Source organism: Sorghum bicolor, chromosome 1 (assembly GCF_000003195.3).
Source record: "Sorghum bicolor cultivar BTx623 chromosome 1, Sorghum_bicolor_NCBIv3, whole genome shotgun sequence".
Taxonomy (NCBI): Eukaryota; Viridiplantae; Streptophyta; class Magnoliopsida; order Poales; family Poaceae; genus Sorghum; species Sorghum bicolor.
The window spans coordinates 21,211,744-21,230,485 of NC_012870.2; the positions used below are offsets into that span (position 1 = coordinate 21,211,744).

The following is an 18,742-nucleotide window of genomic DNA, read 5'->3' on the forward strand; positions in this document are numbered from 1 at the left end:
ATAAAAACTAATTGCACAGTTTACTCGTAAATCGCGAGACGAATCTTCTAAACATATTTACTCTATAATTGGACAATGTTTGTCAAATAAAAAATAAAAGTGCTACGGTGTCAAAATTCAAATTTTTTTTATCTAAACAAGGCCTGAACTATTCATGGTATAGCTCAGTTGATCGAGTACCCACTCTATAAATAGAGCCGTTGACTCTTTCACTAGACAAAACTCGAGGGCACCGGACGCTCAAACCCCGCGTCCGGTGCTCAAAAGACAGCCACGTGTCAAACTTTTGAATCTCGCGCGTCGATCTCTAACGGCCACTTTCAAACCACCAGACGTGGTTAAGTACCCACCAGACGTGTCCAGTATACACAGGAGCCGTACGCAGAGAGGGTGTTTTTCGTGCGTGAGCACCGAATGCGGGCTACCGGACGCTCTCCTACGTCCGATGCCGCGAGTGCTTCTGCAGTGAACCATCAGACTCGCTCACGCTACTGTGCACGGGTTCGGTGTGTACACCCCAGTAGGTGCCATTCACCGGACTCACAGAGCGTGTCCGCTGCAGCATTCGATGCTGCGTCCGATATCTCTGAGGGCAGCGTTCTACTCTCGCGATTTCTTCAAACTTTTCATCGGTGCAATAGAAAATATGCGTTTCATTTTCTCAAAAGCGCCGAATTCCATCGAATTTGGGGGAGGAAAAATATTTTTTTTCTTTTATTTATTTTCTTTTGCGTTACCTCGATGAGACGATGAGGCCGGCCTAGTAGCAGGACAAAAACGATATCATAATATAGAAAATAATATTATAATATAGAAAACAAAAATAATCGGTTTGAAATATTTTCGTTCGCGACGACGAGGGGCCTGGCTGGAGGGGCCTAATCCCAAGTATGCAACACCCCATGGACCATTACCAATATGGCCTTTCCAACATCCCTAGCGAGGAGAGCCCGACCCGATTTGGCGAGCACGAACGCGAATCAATCGGCCCAACCAACGAACCACCTCTCCTTTTCCCCGAACGCGTCAACACGGAGCCCACCAGGGGAGAAACCCCGCTTCGTTGGGGCGACCGCCGCGACCCGGAATCCGGATGCTCTTCCACTCTTCTGCCTGCCGCGGCAGCCGCCTCCTCTCCACTCGCAGCAGCAGCGGCGGCAGCAGCCAGTTCCCTCTCTCCCGCTTCGCGTCCAGCCCCCTCAAAACCCTAGGTGCGCTCAGGACCCTAGTTGTCATGTCGTACCGCGGAGGGCGCGGGGGCGGCGGGCCCAACTCTCACCGCGGGCGCGGGCGGGGCGGTGGCGGAGGCAGGGGAGGCCGCGGCGGCGGCGGGGGACGCGGGGAGCAGAGGTGGTGGGACCCAGAGTGGCGCGCCGAGCGCCTCCGGCAGATGCATGGGGAGGTAAGGACACTCTCCTCTCCCGTGCCTCGGCGTGGTGACGGGATTGGTTGTTTCGTTGCTATGTTGCCGCCCTGCTGACGGAATTCATGGATTGCGATGCCACGATGATGCTATGTTTTTTTTTTAATTTATATGTTCCGAACTCTGCATTACGAGAAAATTTTGTTCCTGCATTACAGACTTTAGCAGTAGCTTTGATTAATACTACCGATCAAGTTTCCTAGATAGTATTACCTCCGGTCCATACTATATGAGTCAATTTGATTTGGCTCTTTACCCCGAGTTCCGTGTCTCCTTGATATTTTATGACGTTTTAACGAAGTTATTGTGTGCAGTCCTGTAGTTTCCCCAAACTTTGTAGTCCTATTTCCTCTGTTTCAAACTCTGATTGCTGCTTGCTTTGCTGCACTGGTGGAATTGCCAGTTGGATGCATCATAAAACACACTCTGCTTACATCTCTTCTTATACAACCTATTTAGCTCTAATTTGATGTTAGGGATATCAGTTGAGCATGTCATACTGCTTTTCTCTCTGCTCGCTTTGGTAAACTTTGTCTATTGTGCTGTGCAGTTGGCCTGAGATTAATGGTTTCAGTAAATTTGCTCCACATGTTGTACGCATCAAATAAACTCTTGCTCGCCTTGTAGCAGTTACAAAGTTTTACATGCTCACAATGTTCAGGTGGAAAAGGTTGATGAGAATGAATGGTGGAACAAGATTGGGCAATTAAGAGAAGGGTCCCAGCAGGAGCTAGTAGTGAAGCGGAATTTTGGACGGGATGGACAGAATATACTTGCAAACATGGCTCAGAGACAAGGGCTTTACTTGTAAGGACCAATCATGCCTGTTCTTCAGTTCACATCTTTATGATCATTCTTCACTAGCAAGAATAGATGCAATGCATGGCTTTGATCTCTGTTATTATAGTTTGGTAGTTCTATCTATTTTTTTTGCACCATTTGATTTTGATACCTACTGTTTTGCCTATGAACCACACTTCGAACCTGACAAATTCTACTTTGCCTGGTTTGTATTTTTAACCTGGGGAAGATAGTAATGCATACAACAGAGGGAAGACACTTGTTTTCAGCAAGGTACCCTTACCTGATTATCGAGCAGATCTGGACGATAGGCATGGGTCAACACAAAAGGAGGTACTGTGTGTCTGATTGGTAGTTTATAATAACATGATTATGTGTCATCTTGCTGATCACTGTTTATATTTTAACTGGGGCAGATTAAGATGTCTAATCAGACAGAGGCACGAGTCGAAAACCTTTTGTCCAGGTCAAAGTGGAACACCAACAATTCTGCAAGCACATCTACCGTCTCAATGAGACAATTTTTGCCTAGCACATCTTCGTCTGTAGTTGAACCAGCAGCACCAATTGGAAAAGAAAAGCTCAGTTCTCAGCTTAGGGATTTGCAGAATTCAAGGAAGGTATTGTCAGTGACCATGGACCCCTCCATTTCCCTCCTTTAAAAATATCTGTGAGCATTCTTCAGGGACCCCACCATCCGTATTTTATTTCAGACGACAGCAAGTGCTAGATCAATGCAATCTTTCAGGGAGAAATTACCTGCATTCAGCATGAGAGAGGAGTTTCTGAAAGCAGTGGCTGCCAATCAGGTAAGTTGTCTCCGATGTTTGTTCTACTTTGCTGTTGCGCCAATGTTGTATTTTTGCTGTAGTACCCATGATTCAAACATTTTATCTGTACTACCCGTGTTTTATAGCCTTAGTACCCAGCATCTTCCATTTGATGCTCTGTTGTTCTTAGTGGCTACTTGTTTCCCCCTTTGTTCAAAATGTAATTTGTGAATTGATGGACATAATGTTGTTAAAAAAATGATGGACATAATCACACAATTGACATGTGTTAGCATATCTTCTGCACAACTGCTGAGTGCTGACATAAGTGGCGATTATCCATGCTTGCTGTGATACTGATTGCACATTTAGGTTGTATATATGTATAACTCTAGAATTGTTCTTATTAGTGTAGCCATTTGGTTCCTTTTTTTTGCCATTCTTAACTTGTTTGAGTTTTCCTGTATCAGGTTCTGGTCATTTCTGGCGAGACAGGCTGTGGTAAAACAACCCAGCTTCCGCAGTTCATACTAGAAGAAGAAATAAATAGCCTCCGCGGTTCTGATTGCAGCATAATTTGTACTCAGCCCCGCCGTATATCTGCCATTTCAGTAGCAGCAAGAGTAGCTGCTGAGCGAGGTGAAGAACTTGGTGAGGCTGTTGGATACCAGATTCGCCTTGAATCAAAACGGTCTGCACAAACACGGTTGCTGTTCTGCACTACCGGAGTTTTGCTTAGAAGACTGGTATGCCTTCATTGGTAGAATAGTTTGCATATTCATATCTTGAGATGGCTTGGCCACATGATCACTGCTTGTTTTCATTTATCTGCTTTCAGAATTTAAATTGAAGTAATCTTTCCTTTTTCTTTATTTTTTACTCCCTCCATTCTCGAATACTTGTCCATGGCTTTGGGAGAAAACGTTCCACAATACTTGTCATTGAGGATATTAAGAGTGTAACAATTCTAGTATTTCCACTCTCTACCCCTGATTAAATGCTCCAGTAGAAGAAAAGTGGCTATATTATTAGATTTAATAGGGTTATAGATGGTAATTTCACATTGACTTTTTTGGAACAAATATTTCTTTGGTCTGTGTGCATAATATGCTGTGGAGATAAGTATATGTGCACGGTGGGAGTAGTGGATAGAGATTGTTGCTTTTTGTTGTGTAGGAGCACTGGTAGTTTGGTTCTTAATAAGTTATGTGGAGGCAGCTCCAGAATTGATAGTATAAACTTTCTTGCAGAAGTTGCAGTACTGATATCCTTTGTAACCACCAATGAAAAAATTCTGTGCACTCTAGCACTGACTCATCTTTTGCAGTAGCTGATTTTGTAATTTGTGCCAATGAACTTTTAGTTACCTGATGACTTATGATCTCCATACCTAGGAATACCAGTGCTGGTATATTTTGCTCACTTCAGCCTACCTTAAAACTTGCTGATGCAATTTAATGCACCCGATTGTTTATTTTTTTTGTATGCTTTCATTTTAGTTTTGTTAGGCTTGAATTTACTGCAAACAGTATATAAATTGCAGGTTCAAGAGCCTGACTTAATTGGGGTGAGTCATTTATTAGTTGACGAAATTCATGAACGTGGCATGAATGAAGATTTTCTCATCATAATACTGCGTGACCTTCTACCAAGACGTCCAGATCTTCGCCTTGTACTGATGAGTGCAACTATAAATGCTGAACTATTTTCCAAGTACTTTGGAGATGCTCCAGTGATGCACATCCCGGTACTGTAATGTTTCATGAACAAAATCAAATTGAAGGCGTGATTGATTGTGTCTGTATGTTATATATTTACATTGAGGTGTTCTGAGCAGGGGTTCACTTTTCCTGTTGCTGAATTGTTTCTGGAAGATGTTCTAGAAAAGACTCGTTACAGGATCAATTCCGAATGTGATAATGTTGCAGGTAGTTCAAGGAGAAAGAGGTTTTCATCAGTTAAGAGTGATCCACTAACTGATGTTTTTGAGGTAAACTTCATTTTTCGACTTCTCCCCTTAATTTAGTACTGATGAACTTGGATTAGTCTTGCTGTGTACTATATATGCATTGTGGCACACTCATTCAGCACTTCAGCTGCAAGTACAGATCCTTTTTCAAATCATTTTGCTTAGTTTTCACACAAAGTGCATTTTTGTTGCTCACTGTGTTTTCTTTTCCAGGACATTGACATTAATAAGGAGTATGGAAATTACAGCATTACAACAAGGCAGTCCCTTGAATCTTGGTCTGCTGCTGACCTAGATTTGAGCCTTGTAAGTACTGTGCACTTTTTGTATAATTGAAATGCATACATTAATTCCTCAAATAGCTGGAAGTCATGTTTTTTGTATAATTCTTGATGCTACACTTGCTTCACACATGTAAAATTGCATTCAGGTGAATATAAGTCATAGTTATTGTTCAAAATATCATGGGACCATTCAACACACAGTTAATAGCCTATTTTGTGAGAAATACTGGAGTAATTGGTGAAAAATCTTTTGTGTACACCTTCCATGCTTGATTTTTTTCTTCACCTTTTGCTTTACATGATTCATTAGGGAACCATAGACGTCCCTTCTCTTAATCATGGAGGATACATTTCTGATTTCCTGTTTCGTTATTTCATCCAGTCTTGCTCTGACATAATACATTATAGTATGGTACCATAGCACCATGTCAATAAGTTCCCATCCACATTTCTGATTTCCTGTTTCGTTATTTCATCCAGTCTTGCTCTGACATAATACATTATAGTATGGTGCTACCATAGCACCATGTCAATAAGTTCCCATCCAAGTATTGTCCTGTGCTATTGCCTAAACAGTAATTTCTTCCGTTCCGAGTTTTGTTTATTTCATGTTGTTCCTTGTCATATTAGTTAACTGCATGGCTGTACTGTGTTCACATTTGTGCACTAGAATTATTGTTTAAACCTAATATACTGCCAACCATATCTAAGAAAAATAGTTGCCGCTAACACGTCTATGTTGACATTTTAGGTGGAAAGTACAATCGAGTATATTTGTCGCTATGAAGCAGAAGGTGCAATCCTTGTGTTCCTTACTGGCTGGGATGAAATTTCAAAGCTTCTGGACAAGATTAAAGGGAATAATTTCCTTGGCAGTCCTAATAGATTTCTTGTTCTTCCTTTGCATGGTTCTATGCCAACTGTGAATCAACGTGAAATTTTTGACAGACCACCAGCTAATATGAGGTGAGCCACTTAGCTTCTCATTGAGAAAATAGTTATGTGTTAGGTTCCTGAGACGTTGAGGGATGAGACAGGTCAATCCCCTTTCAGCAAGTGTTTGGTTGAGGGGTGACGAGGGACGGGTCTGTCTCCTAGGGGAATATTCCCCTTAGATTCGGGTCCTCCCCGTCCCCTGAAAACGAGCAGACAGGGTAATCCCTTTTCGACACTGTTGTCTTCTGTCTCGGGGTAATCCAGAACACAGGCTGGGGCTGGGATGACCCCATCCCCAAAACAGGGACGGAACCTTCCCATCCCCTCTAGTCCCCAAACCAAACATATGCTAGAATCTCCAGTGTGTTCTGGATATGATCATGCTACGTTAGCCTTAATGTGTTGTAGACAAGGTTTTTGTTTTTTATTTGCATACCTTTGGCATCTTTCCACCACTATATGTAGACTATGCTGGGTTTGTGACCCTTATCATTGTTAGTACGTCCGATTATAAAATTTTGTTATGCCGCATATGTAGCTCATAGATAGGGCTATGGTCAGAAAGTGAACTGTTGAAGTTACAAATTTACTTTTTTTGGTCACTAAGCAAGAATTGACTTCTGCCATGTTCCTTCCAGTATCCATTCGAGCAATGTGCGCTGCTTCAAAGTATTTGTCCTTTTCTACAGTTGCTTTTTTCATTTCTCATTATTTCTGGGTTTTGCTAAATACATATTCTGTTTGTTCTGATTTCTGAATGTTTTCTCAATGCATATTATTTTATTTGAACTAATTAAAGCTCTTTATAAATGGTTAACAATTCCTTTGAGAGAGTGATGTTCTTATTTGTTAGCATGTCTGATTTTCATTATTGGGCTAACCCTAACCAGGGTGGCCATATAGTTAGGGATACATGGGCCTCATGGGCCTAGCCTCATGGGCCTAATACTCATATACTCTAACATCCCCCCGCAGTCTGAACTACCGTCGCAGCGGAGTTCGCAGACTGGACACGAAAGAAAAGAGGTACAACACACGAGCCCCCCCACAGACACAACTAGCCACTGGTGATGTTGTGGCTGGAGCGGAACTCGGTGAAGGTCGAGGACGGGAGACCCTTGGTGAAGATGTCGGCGAACTGGGAGGTGGTCGGGACGTGGAGGACCCGAACATCGCCGACAGCGACCCGGTCCCGGACGAAGTGTAGATCGATCTCCACATGCTTGGTCCTCTGGTGCTGCACAGGGTTGGTGGAGAGGTACACCGCACTAACGTTGTCGCAGTAGACCAGCGCGCTCCGGGAGAGAGGGCTGTGGAGCTCGCCGAGGAGCTGCAGGAGCCAGGAAGCCTCAGCCACGCCGTTGGCGACAGCACGGTACTCCGCCTCGGCACTGGAGCGGGAGACGACCGGCTGGCGCTTGGACGACCAAGACATCAGGTTGCCGCCTAAGAAGACGGCGTAGCCGGAGGTGGAGCGGTGGGTGTCCGGGCACCCGGCCCAGTCGGCGTCGGTGTAGACGACAAGCTCGGTGAAGGAGAAGACCAAAGTCGACTGTGCCGTGGAGGTACCGTAGGATCCGCTTGAGAGCGGTGAGGTGTGGCTCCCTGGGATCATGCATATGGAGGCAGATCTGTTGAACTTCATACGTGATATCCGGCCGGGTGAAGGTGAGGTACTGAAGTGCCCCGGCAAGACTCCGATATGCAGTGGGATCTGTCACTGGTATACCCTCAGCCTCTGAGATCTCGCCCTGTGTGTCAACGGGAGTGGAGCAGGGCTTGCAGTCAGTCATCCCAGCTCTCTCCAGGATATCCAGAGTGTACTGCCGCTGGTGAAGAAGTAATCCAGCAGGGTGAGGCTCAACAGTGATCCCGAGAAAGAACCCAGATCCTTCATGGCAAACTCCTGCTGAAGAGAGGCAATGATCCGCCGAAGGAGTGACTCAGTGGAGGCTGTGAGGACAATGTCATCAACATAGAGCAGCAGATATGCAGTCTCAGTCCCATGGTGATAGATGAACAGAGAGGTATCTGACTTGGCCTCCACAAACCCCAGAGTCAGTAGAAAAGCAGCAAACCGATGGTTCCACGCCCGGGGGGCCTGCTTGAGGCCGTAGAGAGACTTGTTGAGCCGACACACCATGTCAGGACGAGAAGAGTCAACAAACCCCGCCGGCTGACTGCAGTAGACTGTCTCAGTAAGAACGCCATGCAGGAAGGCATTCTTGACGTCCAGCTGATGCACGGGCCACCCGCGCGTGAGAGCCAGTGAGAGCACCGTGCGGACGGTGGCCGGCTTCACCACCGGGCTGAAGGTCTCGTCGTAGTCGACACCGGGCCGCTGAGTGAAGCCCCGGAGAACCCAGCGAGCCTTGTACCGCTCAAGGGTGCCGTCAGCCCGGCGCTTGTGGGTCCAGATCCACTTGCCGGTGACAATGTTGGAGCCCGGCGGTCGTGGCACCAGATCCCATGTCTGGTTGGCGAGGAGGGCCGCGTACTCCTCTTCCATCGCGCGGCGCCAGTGAGGGTCCAGCAAGGCCTCGCGGACGGAAGAGGGTACCGGTGAGACCTGCGAGTCCCCGGGCATCGCCGCAAGAGCCCGGGCTGCAGGGTCCCAACCGCGTGTCGCGTCACCATCGGGTGAACATGAAGCGGGTGTCGGTGAAGGAGCGGTGGGTGGTACACCGGCGTCACGGCCCGAGTAGCTGGGTGTCGCGGCGGCGGGGTCGGTGCCGCCGGCGGGGAAGACGGCGCCGGTGGCGCAGGTGACCCCGGCGAAGAGGGGGCCACCGGTGCCGCCGGAGGAAGCGGCGCCAGCCGGGCACGTCGCTGGTAGACGCGCACCGGCTGGGCGAAACGTGCCGGTGGGGTCGGAGTCGGAGACGCCGACCCAGGACCCACGTCGGGAGCACGTCACTGGTAGACACGCACCGTTTGGGCGAAGCGTACCGGTGGGGCCGGTGTCGAAGGTGCCGACCCGGGACCCGCGTCAGGCGCAGGGGCCGGGCCGGAAGGTGACACCTCGGGACCCGGGCAGTGTAGAGGCCCCGAGGTGTCACGGGCGACAGGCGACGTAGCTGTACCTGCAGGAAACACCGGGAAAGGTGGCTCGACCACCGGGTCAGTAGGAAACATAGAGGAGAGGTCATGCTCCGAGGTGGAAGCAGGAGTAGTAGTGGTGGAAAAGGGGAAGATCGACTCGTCGAACACCACATGGCGAGATATGAGGACTCGACGAGAGGTAAGGTCGTAGCATTGGTACCCCTTGTGATTCGGGGAGTACCCAAGGAAGACACAGAGAGTCGAACGGGGTGCCAGCTTGTGAGGAGCGGTGGCGGTGGTGTTGGGGTAACACGCACACCCAAAGACTCCAAGGTGATCATAGCGAGGAGGGGTACCAAAGAGAGCGTGGTGAGGTGTAGGAGCTGGACAAGCAACGGAAGGAAGGCGGTTAAGGAGGTAAGTGGAGGTGTGCAAGCTTTCGGCCTAGAAGCGAGCAGGAAGAGAGGCCTGGAGCAGGAGAGTGCGCACGATGTCGTTGGTGGTGCGAATCATGCGCTCAGCCTTGCCGTTTTGAGAGGAGGTATACGGGCAAGACATGCGCAACTGGACACCGTGAGAGAGAAAGAAGGCGCGGGAGGTGGAGTTGTCGAACTCCCGACCATTGTCACACTGGATAGCCTTGATAGTGAGGCCGAACTATGTGGACACCCAAGCGAAAAAGTGGACAAGTGCGGGGAAAGCATCAGACTTTGCACGTAAAGGAAAAGTCCTGGAATAATGAGAATAATCATCCACCACCACAAGATAGTACTTGTATCCAGAAATACTGATGACAGGAGAGGTCCATAAGTCACAATGTACAAGGTCAAAAATGCGGGCCGCATGAGAAGAACTAGAAAAAGGAAGTCGAACATGACGGCCCAGTTGGCACGCATGACACAAATGCTCATCGTGAGCCCGAGTACATTGAATATCGGAACTACGACTAAGCTGCATCAAAGCATCACGTCCAGGATGGCCGAGACGCCGGTGCCAAGTAGTGGAGGTAGTGGTGGCGAAGGCAGCTGACAAAACTGGCGAAGGAGGCGAGGCAGATGCCGGAAAGCGAAGAGTGTAAAGGGGCCCCGTGCTATCACATCGGAGCAGAGGACGCCGGGAAGCCAAATGCTTCACAGTAAGACCAGAAGAGTCAAACTCCACAGAACAAGAATTGTCAGCTGTAAAACGACGAATAGAAAGAAGATTGTGAACCATAGAGGGAGCAACAAGAACATCAGGAAGACGAAAGGAACCATGGGGGCCGGCAGCACCCACAGAGGTGACAGGAAGACAAGACCCATTGGCGACCATAATGGACGAAGGGAGAGATGGAGAAGGAGGGTGAACAGAAGAAAGTATACCGGGGTTAGGAGTGGTGTGGTAAGTAGCCCCAGAGTCGGCGACCCACTCCGGCCCGACTGGAGGTGTCAGGGCCATGGTGCTGAAGGAGTGCGCCAAGGCCGCCTGGTCCCAGCCGGCAGACCCGAGCAAGGTCGCCGGTGGAGGAGCCCACGAGGACGCGGGGAACGGGGCCGCCCACGGGGTCACTGAGGGGAACCTCGGGGGAGCACCCGCGAGCATGGCCGCCGGCGGGCGAGGCTTGCCACCGGAAGCCTGGAACGGCCACATGGAGATGCGCCCTGACCATGGGTTGTTGTAGGATGGCCAAGGTGCACCCCGTGGAGGTGGCGGCGGCGTCGTGCCCCCACGACCTGCTCCACGTCCCCCACCACGACGACGGCGGCCGCCACGGCCCCCCCCACCCCCGCTCGGCCCGGGGGGAAGAGGACCCAGAAGTGACGACTGTGGTGGTGTGGCGGGACGGGGTGGAGGAGTGGCAGTAAGAGCAGTCGAGGAGGAGGTCGAGGACCCCGGAGCGGAGGTGGACCCAGGCGGTAGGCCCTGAGTAAGCTCCTCCATGACAAGGTCGTCACGGACCTGCAGGAAGGTGGGGAAGGGCCGCTGCCGGGTGATCCACGTCCGGAGGTAGGAGTAGCGGTCACTGAGCCCGCGGAGAACGTTGAGGACCAAGATGCGGTCCTCCACGGGCCAAGCCGAGGTCGCCGAGAGAGTCTGCCATACCCTTCATCTGGCGGCAGTACTCGCTGACGGAGAGGTCGCCCTGGACGAAGGTGCGGAAGCTCGCGTCGAGCCGCAGAGCCCGGGCTTCGGCGTTGCCCAGGAATTGTCCCTCGAGCGCCAGCCAGGCTCCGCGAGCGCTCGGGGTGTTGCGGACGAGGTCGTGGAGGTCCAGGGAGATCGTCCCCAGAATCCAGGAGAGGACGATGCTGTCGAGGCGTAGCCACGAGGGGGTCGGGACCACCCCCGCGGTGTCGAGGAGGACGTGGTCGTCGAGGGCGTAGTGGCGGAGGGTGAGGAGGACCAAGTCCCTCCAGCGAGCGTAGGAGGGCGACTCGGGCTCGAGGACGACCGGAACGAGGAGGCGGATGTTCTGGACGCCCCCAGCCTGGTAGTGGAGCTGCACCACGTGGGGGTCGGCCGGATCGTACCAGACGACCGAAGCCGATCCCGAGTACGTGGTCCCGACGTCAGGCGAGGCTGGAAGGCCGAGGAACTGCTCGGCTTCGGCGATCTGGCGGGCCAAGGTGTCGGCCGCGTCGCGCTCGCGCTCCCAAGCGAGAGCGGCCTCACGCACGCGAGCCCGGCCCTCCGCAGCCGCAGCACGAGCAGTGACGAGAGCGGCGATCAGGGAGGAGTCTGGACGGTGCATCACGGGCGGCGGAGGCGGGGCAGGGAAGGGGGCCGCAGACGGACCTCCCGCGCGCGTCCCTGCGGCCAGACCAAGGGCCGGTCCCCTGGGCAGAGGCCCCGAGGCCGTGAGCAGAGCCCCAGGCAGAGAGGCGACGTCCGGAGGCATGCCCAGGCCAGCTGCGATGGCAGCAGCGGCACCCCGGGCGTATGCAGCCGCGGTGGCCACGTCGGGCGCGCCCTGGTCGCCAGCCAGAGCGGCCTGAAGGCCTACTCCGGGCGCGTGAAGGCCTGCCGGCGCGACGTGAACGTCGGAAGCGGCCAGCCCGTCCGCGCGAGCGCCGCCTGGTTGGAGGTGCGGCGCGTCCTGGGCGGCGTCCGCCTGTTCCGCGCGAGCCGCAGCCGCGCCGGCGGCCATCCCGTCCACGCGAGCGCCGCCTGGGTCGAGGCGCGGCGCGTCCTGGGCGGCGTCCGCCGGTTCCGCGCGCGCGGCCAGAGCCGCAGCCGCGCCGGCGGCCAGGCCGGCAGCTGCGCCAGAAGAGGTAGGGGCAGGGGCGGCGGCTCTGGGCGGCGTCTGCTGCGCGATTTGCGCCCAGGAAGAGGTTGGGAGAGGAGGGAAGTGGTTGAAGTAGAAGGGAGGAGGAGGGGGATCAGGCCGGCCGGCCGGCGGCGCGCCGGCCAGAGGTGGCGGCGGCTGGGGTGGGCAGGGGAGCAGGGGAGGAAGAAACCCTAAGCTGATACCATGTTAGAATGTCTGATTTTCATTATTGGGCTAACCCTAACCAGGGTGGCCATATAGTTAGTGATACATGGGCCTCATGGGCCTAATACTCATATACTCTAACATTATTGAGTAATTTTAGATCCTTTTGCTTATCTTATTGTCTATTGATGATTTGTTTGTAATTTCAGAAAAATTGTTTTGGCAACCAACATTGCGGAGAGTAGTATCACTATAGATGATGTTGTCTATGTGATTGATTGTGGTAAGGCCAAGGAGACAAGCTATGATGCCTTGAATAAGCTCGCATGCCTTCTTCCGTCATGGATATCAAAAGCGTCTGCTCATCAGGTACGTTACTGCTGACAATATATAACTAGGCTCTTTGCACATAAAAAAAGTCCATTAACAGATGTAGTTCTCTCTCTCTCTATTATTCACAGAGGAGAGGTCGTGCGGGCCGTGTTCAGCCAGGTTTTTGCTACCGGCTCTATCCAAAGATCATTCATGATGCAATGCCACAGTTTCAGTTGCCTGAAATTCTCAGGACTCCTTTGCAAGAACTATGCCTTACCATTAAAAGCTTACAGCTTGGAGCAGTATCCTCCTTTTTAGCCAAGTCACTGCAGCCACCAGATCCACTTTCTGTTAAGAATGCAATTGAGCTTCTTAAAACCATTGGTGCACTGGATGATACGGAGGAACTCACCTCTCTTGGTATGAAAATTTTCAGCTAACCTCCATATAAGAGTTTGTTTTGCCCATTTGATGTTATTCCAAGCTGTTTACATAAACCTCTCAAATCTTCTTTGGTTTTGCGCAGGGCGACATCTCTGTACTCTCCCAGTGGACCCAAACATTGGGAAAATGCTGCTTATGGGATCTGTATTCCAGTGCCTGGATCCAGTATTGACAATTGCTGCTGCTCTCGCATATCGTAATCCATTTGTCCTACCAATAGATAGAAAAGAAGAAGCTGATGCTGTCAAAAGATCATTTGCTGGTGACTCCTGCAGGTAATTATTATAACAATTCTGCCACTTTGATATTAATATTAAGGATTGAGGGAACATGTAAAGATGTTTTTGTGGTACCTGATTAGTTGGTATTTCTACAACCATAGATAGCCATGTCCATGTCTGTGATTTGTTTGTCTCATGCCTACTTGAATGTAGCAATTTGTTTACTATTCCCTCCGTTTCAAATTGTAAATATTTAGCTTTTCTAGACCTACAATTTGGAAGTATCATTGTGTTGGTTCCAAGTATTCCCAGCTTCTATCATGAAATTTTCCATGGAGTGCTCAAAATCCTGCTTTGCTTGATTAATCATGTCAAAGAAAGGAAGGGACAGATCCCAAGTAATTCTTGTATATTGCTAGCATGCTTTACTGAGTACCACTGATGCTGCTTCACTTATAGCACATGTAAGATAGTTCCTTTGGTTGCTAGCAAGGTTCAAAAAGGAGCTAGGCGCTAAGCCACCGATTAACGTAGATTAAACGTGATTAAGCGTTTATACACTAGCTACATAACAAGAGTTTTATAGTTGCATAAATGTGACAAATAAATAAAAAAGAAAGAGCAATGCCATGACAGCCCGCTGAGCCCACTAGGGAAGGAAGCCTGCTAGCCCATCTGGAAACCATAAACCCCCCCCCCCCCCTCCCCCTCCCAATACCAATTCCCAGTGAGTAGACAATCCCCATTCTCATGCAGGCAGCCTCTCCTCTGCCTGTGTGCCCCCATCGGTCTCTCCACCTCTTCTGCCCTCACCCTGTCTGCTCCACCATGCACCCCACCTCTACCCTGACCGTGCACACCTTGTCCTCTGCCCCTTTCATGGCACCCCTGCTTTGGCTGCACACATGGCCCTTTGGAGAAATCAAGCAAAATGGGCTAAATCTAACAGAGGGTGAGCGAAATCGAGCATAGATGGAATCGCAACAACAAACTATTTTGCCATCATAATCTTGTCTCATCTCTTCCTTTCTTCACCATCCATGGGTTCTGACAGTTTATGCTACGTTTAATTGGACGCCTATGGCCTAGGCGACATGCTAGGTCTCTGCCTAGTGCCTAATCAAGCATTTAATGACATTTTTAACACTGGTGCTAGAGACAAACATGCAGATGTAGATAGCTGGGAGCTATTCTGGTTACAACGATGACATTCATTATCATTCATGTAAAAGTTGCTTATGTCTGGCTGATAATCTCTTGCAATTTCTTTTCCCAGTGATCACGTTGCTCTTCTTAAGGCGTTTGTAGCATGGAAGGAGGCTAAAAGGAGTGGTAGAGAACGCACTTTCTGTTGGGAAAATTTTCTGTCCCCCATGACCCTGAAGATGATGGACGACATGCGAAATCAATTTTTTGATATACTATCTGATATTGGGTTTGTTAGCAAGACAGCAGGAGTGAAGGTTATGCGCCCTCTTTCATTTCAAACATGTCATTGATCTAATTGTACAGCTGTAATCATTTGAAACATGTAGTTGATCTAATTATATAACTATGTTAGCTTGTTCTGTCATGCACTTCTATTTTATTTCAAACATGTAGTTCATGAACACTAGTAGCATATCATGCAGGTAGACATGGAGAAATGAAACGAAAAGTGCATTGGAGTTATCATGGACTTGTATTTTATGCACTTGAGAACACCCCCCCCCCCAACCCCCAACTGGAATCTCTGTCATGGAGTAAAACCTTATTTCCTGATATTTTGAGTCCTGGTGCATCTAGGGGTTTTATGTGTTATGTGCACCTCTGTTACCACCTACATGAATATCACTATATTATGATTGATGCCTACTCCCTTCGTTCCGAATTATAAGACATTTTGGCTTTTCTAGATACTTTTTTTTACTATGTATCTAGACATAGTATATCTATACATAGTATATCTAAGTGCATAATAAAAACTATGTGTCTTGAAAAGCCAAAACGTCTTATAATTTGAAATGGAGGGAGTAATAACTAAATCTATTAAATATTCGTGGATTGTGGGACATATAATTCTCTACATTTTTTAAATAGTTCAGGGTGGCTTCTTACTTCCATGCTATAACTTCAGGCATATAACCATTATGGTAATGATCTGGAGATGGTTTGCGCTGTCTTATGCGCTGGGCTTTACCCAAATGTTGTGCAATGCAAAAGGCGAGGCAAGAGGACTGTTTTCTACACCAAAGATGTGGGAAAAGTGGACATTCATCCGTCATCAGTCAATGCATTTGTAAACCAATTCCCATTACCTTTCTTGGTTTATAGTGAGAAGGTGAAGACTGCTAGCATTTATGTAAGGGACTCGACAAATATATCGGACTATGCCCTTCTACTTTTTGGTGGTTCACTTAGTCCGAGCAAAACTGGAGAAGGCATTGAGATGCTTGGGGGTTATCTTCATTTCTCAGCTTCAAAGCGTACCATAGAGTTGATTCAGGTATGGCCAGCTCCACTCCAATATATTGTCTCAACTTTGGAAAAAAAATATCTTTAATTGATTGTGTTAACTTTGCTAAAAAAAAGTTGTTTTTGTACCTCACACTTTTGCATTGAAGTTCAGTGTGGAACGAGGGCCTAAACTTTAAAATTTTTGGCCCTGATTGGATACTGTCTATTTAGGTTCAAATCCTTTTGAATTGAATCTTAAATGTTCCTGTTGCAACCCCTCTCATCCAAACACGCCCTTATACCTTTTGTTTAATATTGTTGGTACTCGCTAAGTGTCTAAATTTGGAGACACTGCCCTCCAACTGTGAAGTTTCTTGTGTGTGTTGTGCATTTACTGATATCATGACATTTTTAGTATTTCCATGTTCATTCCAGTGAATGTAGTAGACGCTACCATTCATTTTAGTTGACACATGTACCTGTGCATGCACATACTTAATTTATACCCTGGTCTTCATGGAAAATTGATTGGCACATAAAGTAGTTCAGGATCAGATTATATAGCTATATATTCTTCTAATTTGGGACTTATTTGCATTTAACAGAAATTAAGAGGTGAATTGGACAAACTCCTTCAGAAAAAGATTGAGGAACCTGGACTTGACATCTTTTCACAAGGAAAGGGTGTCGTGGAGGCAGCTGTAGAACTGTTACACAGTCAAACTTTCTTCCATTAGATGCCAAATATTACACGTTATGAGGACAAGTTTCACACTAAACCAAAGCGATAGCAGCGTATTCTTTTGTTAATATCTGTTGCAGTTTGGTTCCTAAGATATTTGAGACATTGCCATAACACCAGAGGAGGTATATCAACAAATTTTGATATTTGACACGACACCTAATCCGCAGCTTCATTGTTTTTAGCACCCAGTTTGTGTGACTTCAAAAATTCTAAGGCCTAGCCTCTTGAAGCTCTAAACCATTCAGGGCCTGTTTGATTAAGCTTCAGCCTAGCTGTTGAGTTCTTTTTCAAAAAGATGGTATGAGAACCTTATCCAAAAAGACCCTGTTTGATTATTTGCTAATAAAATAAAAATACTATTGCCTGTTAAACTTTAACACCCCCAACCAAACACCCCTAATACTAGAATCATCATACATGCATGGCATGACCAAACCGCAAATAAAACAGTAGATTTTGGCAAGAAAATGATACACGGTAAATTAAGCTGGATTTTGCTAGGCACTAGATATATACATACATACAACGGCTGGAATGGAATGGGTTTCTTATTCAATTTATATATATGTACTGCTAGGGAAGTAGCACTGCACGTTACCACTAGTTTTTAGAGACGCAAAACACACAGAAAAAAAAAAGAGGTCATAAACCAAAAGGCTTTAAGCTATATATACATGGTTAGGCAAGATAACAGGCTCTAGTGACCAGTATTAGGCTTTGTTTGGATGTTGTCGTATTCACTTCAATCCATGTGTGTTGGTGTGGATTGAGGTGGAATTTAGTTTAAGTTCCACTCCAATCCACTTCAACACATGTGGATTGATGTGAATCCAACAACATCCAAACAAAGCCTAAACAAAGCCTTATTGGTCTTTTGCTCCGATTGTGCCATCTCTCTCCCTCGTGGGTGTGGGGACTACATGAGAGATGGATCTCTCTACCCTCACTCTCTCCTCTCTTCCCTGAAAATCTTCCCGACCGAAGGCTTGGACGGGAGTCACCATCCGATGATTCCTGCGCACGCATGACTTGTCTCCAGGTGAGTATGTTTTCTTTTTCTTTCTTATTCTTTTATTTTCTTTCTTTTTTATTTTTTCCCTCTGTTCGGTGCTTCTTTTCTTTTCTTTTCTCTAATTTCTTTTCTTTTTCTTCTTTTCTTATTTCCTATACCTTAGTTTCTCTTTTTTGTTTTATATTCTTTTTTCTTTTCCTATCTTTCTTTTTCTTTTTCATGTTTCATTTTTATTTCTTTTTATGTTTTCTTTATTTTTTATTATTCTTTTATTTTGTATATTTTATGTTTTTTCTTTTCTTTTTCTTTTGATTTTTGTGCACCATTATTTTTTCTTTTTATGTGTTTATTATTATAATACTTATTTATATTGCTACATTATTTTATTTTAATGTTCACTTGGTGTGCATAGAATATTACATATATATACTACAAAAACATTACGTGTATGTGTCTGCCCATTCGGACTCTAGCAGCCACCCCCCTTCCCTCCCTCTCCCTCTCTCCCTCATGGGTGTGGGGACTACATGAGAGAGGGACTTGAGAATGGTGCTCACGAGATCTAAGTCCCCATGTGGAAGTTATTCACATATATCTCTCTCAATATTGTATGAAGATCAATCCTAGCATAGATCATACATCATATCTTGTAAATTTTTGATACCTTATATTTTCACATCTCGTTTGAGGACCGTACACCCAAGTTGTAGGAACAAATTGGGGCTATTGTTCTCTTCTCTGGATCAGTTCTTTTTGGTTTGGTACTTTGGTTTGGTTTAGGTAGATTCGAGATGCTGTTTTTTTAATTCCAATCCAACCGGGAACAAGCCCTCCCTTCTCAATAAATATAAATGGCGATGGTCAATTGAGGATTGAAAGGTCCTTGTTTGGTTTTGGTAATTGAGTGACAACTTAGGTGGACTAATAGTGTT

At 47.5% G+C, this 18,742-nt stretch overlaps 1 protein-coding gene across 1 annotated transcript; it reads left to right on the forward strand.

Annotated features, from left to right (window-relative positions):
- LOC8070497 (DExH-box ATP-dependent RNA helicase DExH1) lies at positions 1,294-16,982 on the forward strand. The gene is made up of 16 exons (XM_002464455.2): positions 1,294-1,402; positions 2,085-2,230; positions 2,454-2,557; positions 2,641-2,844; positions 2,938-3,033; positions 3,465-3,740; positions 4,538-4,741; positions 4,832-4,984; positions 5,177-5,269; positions 5,999-6,213; positions 12,847-13,006; positions 13,099-13,372; positions 13,479-13,671; positions 14,894-15,080; positions 15,734-16,102; positions 16,659-16,982. The coding sequence occupies exons 2-16, from the start codon at positions 2,182-2,184 to the stop codon at positions 16,788-16,790; spliced, it is 2,709 nt and encodes a 902-aa protein (XP_002464500.2). The 5' UTR covers positions 1,294-1,402; positions 2,085-2,181; the 3' UTR covers positions 16,791-16,982.

Excerpts from the sequence above, each read along its gene's own strand:
- LOC8070497 (XM_002464455.2), top strand. The coding sequence starts at position 2,182 with ATGGACAGAATATACTTGCAAACATGGCTCAGAGACAAGGGCTTTACT. Across the intron at positions 13,007-13,098 it reads CAAAAGCGTCTGCTCATCAG|AGGAGAGGTCGTGCGGGCCG; the intron begins GTACGTTACTGC and ends TATTATTCACAG. Across the intron at positions 16,103-16,658 it reads GTACCATAGAGTTGATTCAG|AAATTAAGAGGTGAATTGGA; the intron begins GTATGGCCAGCT and ends TGCATTTAACAG.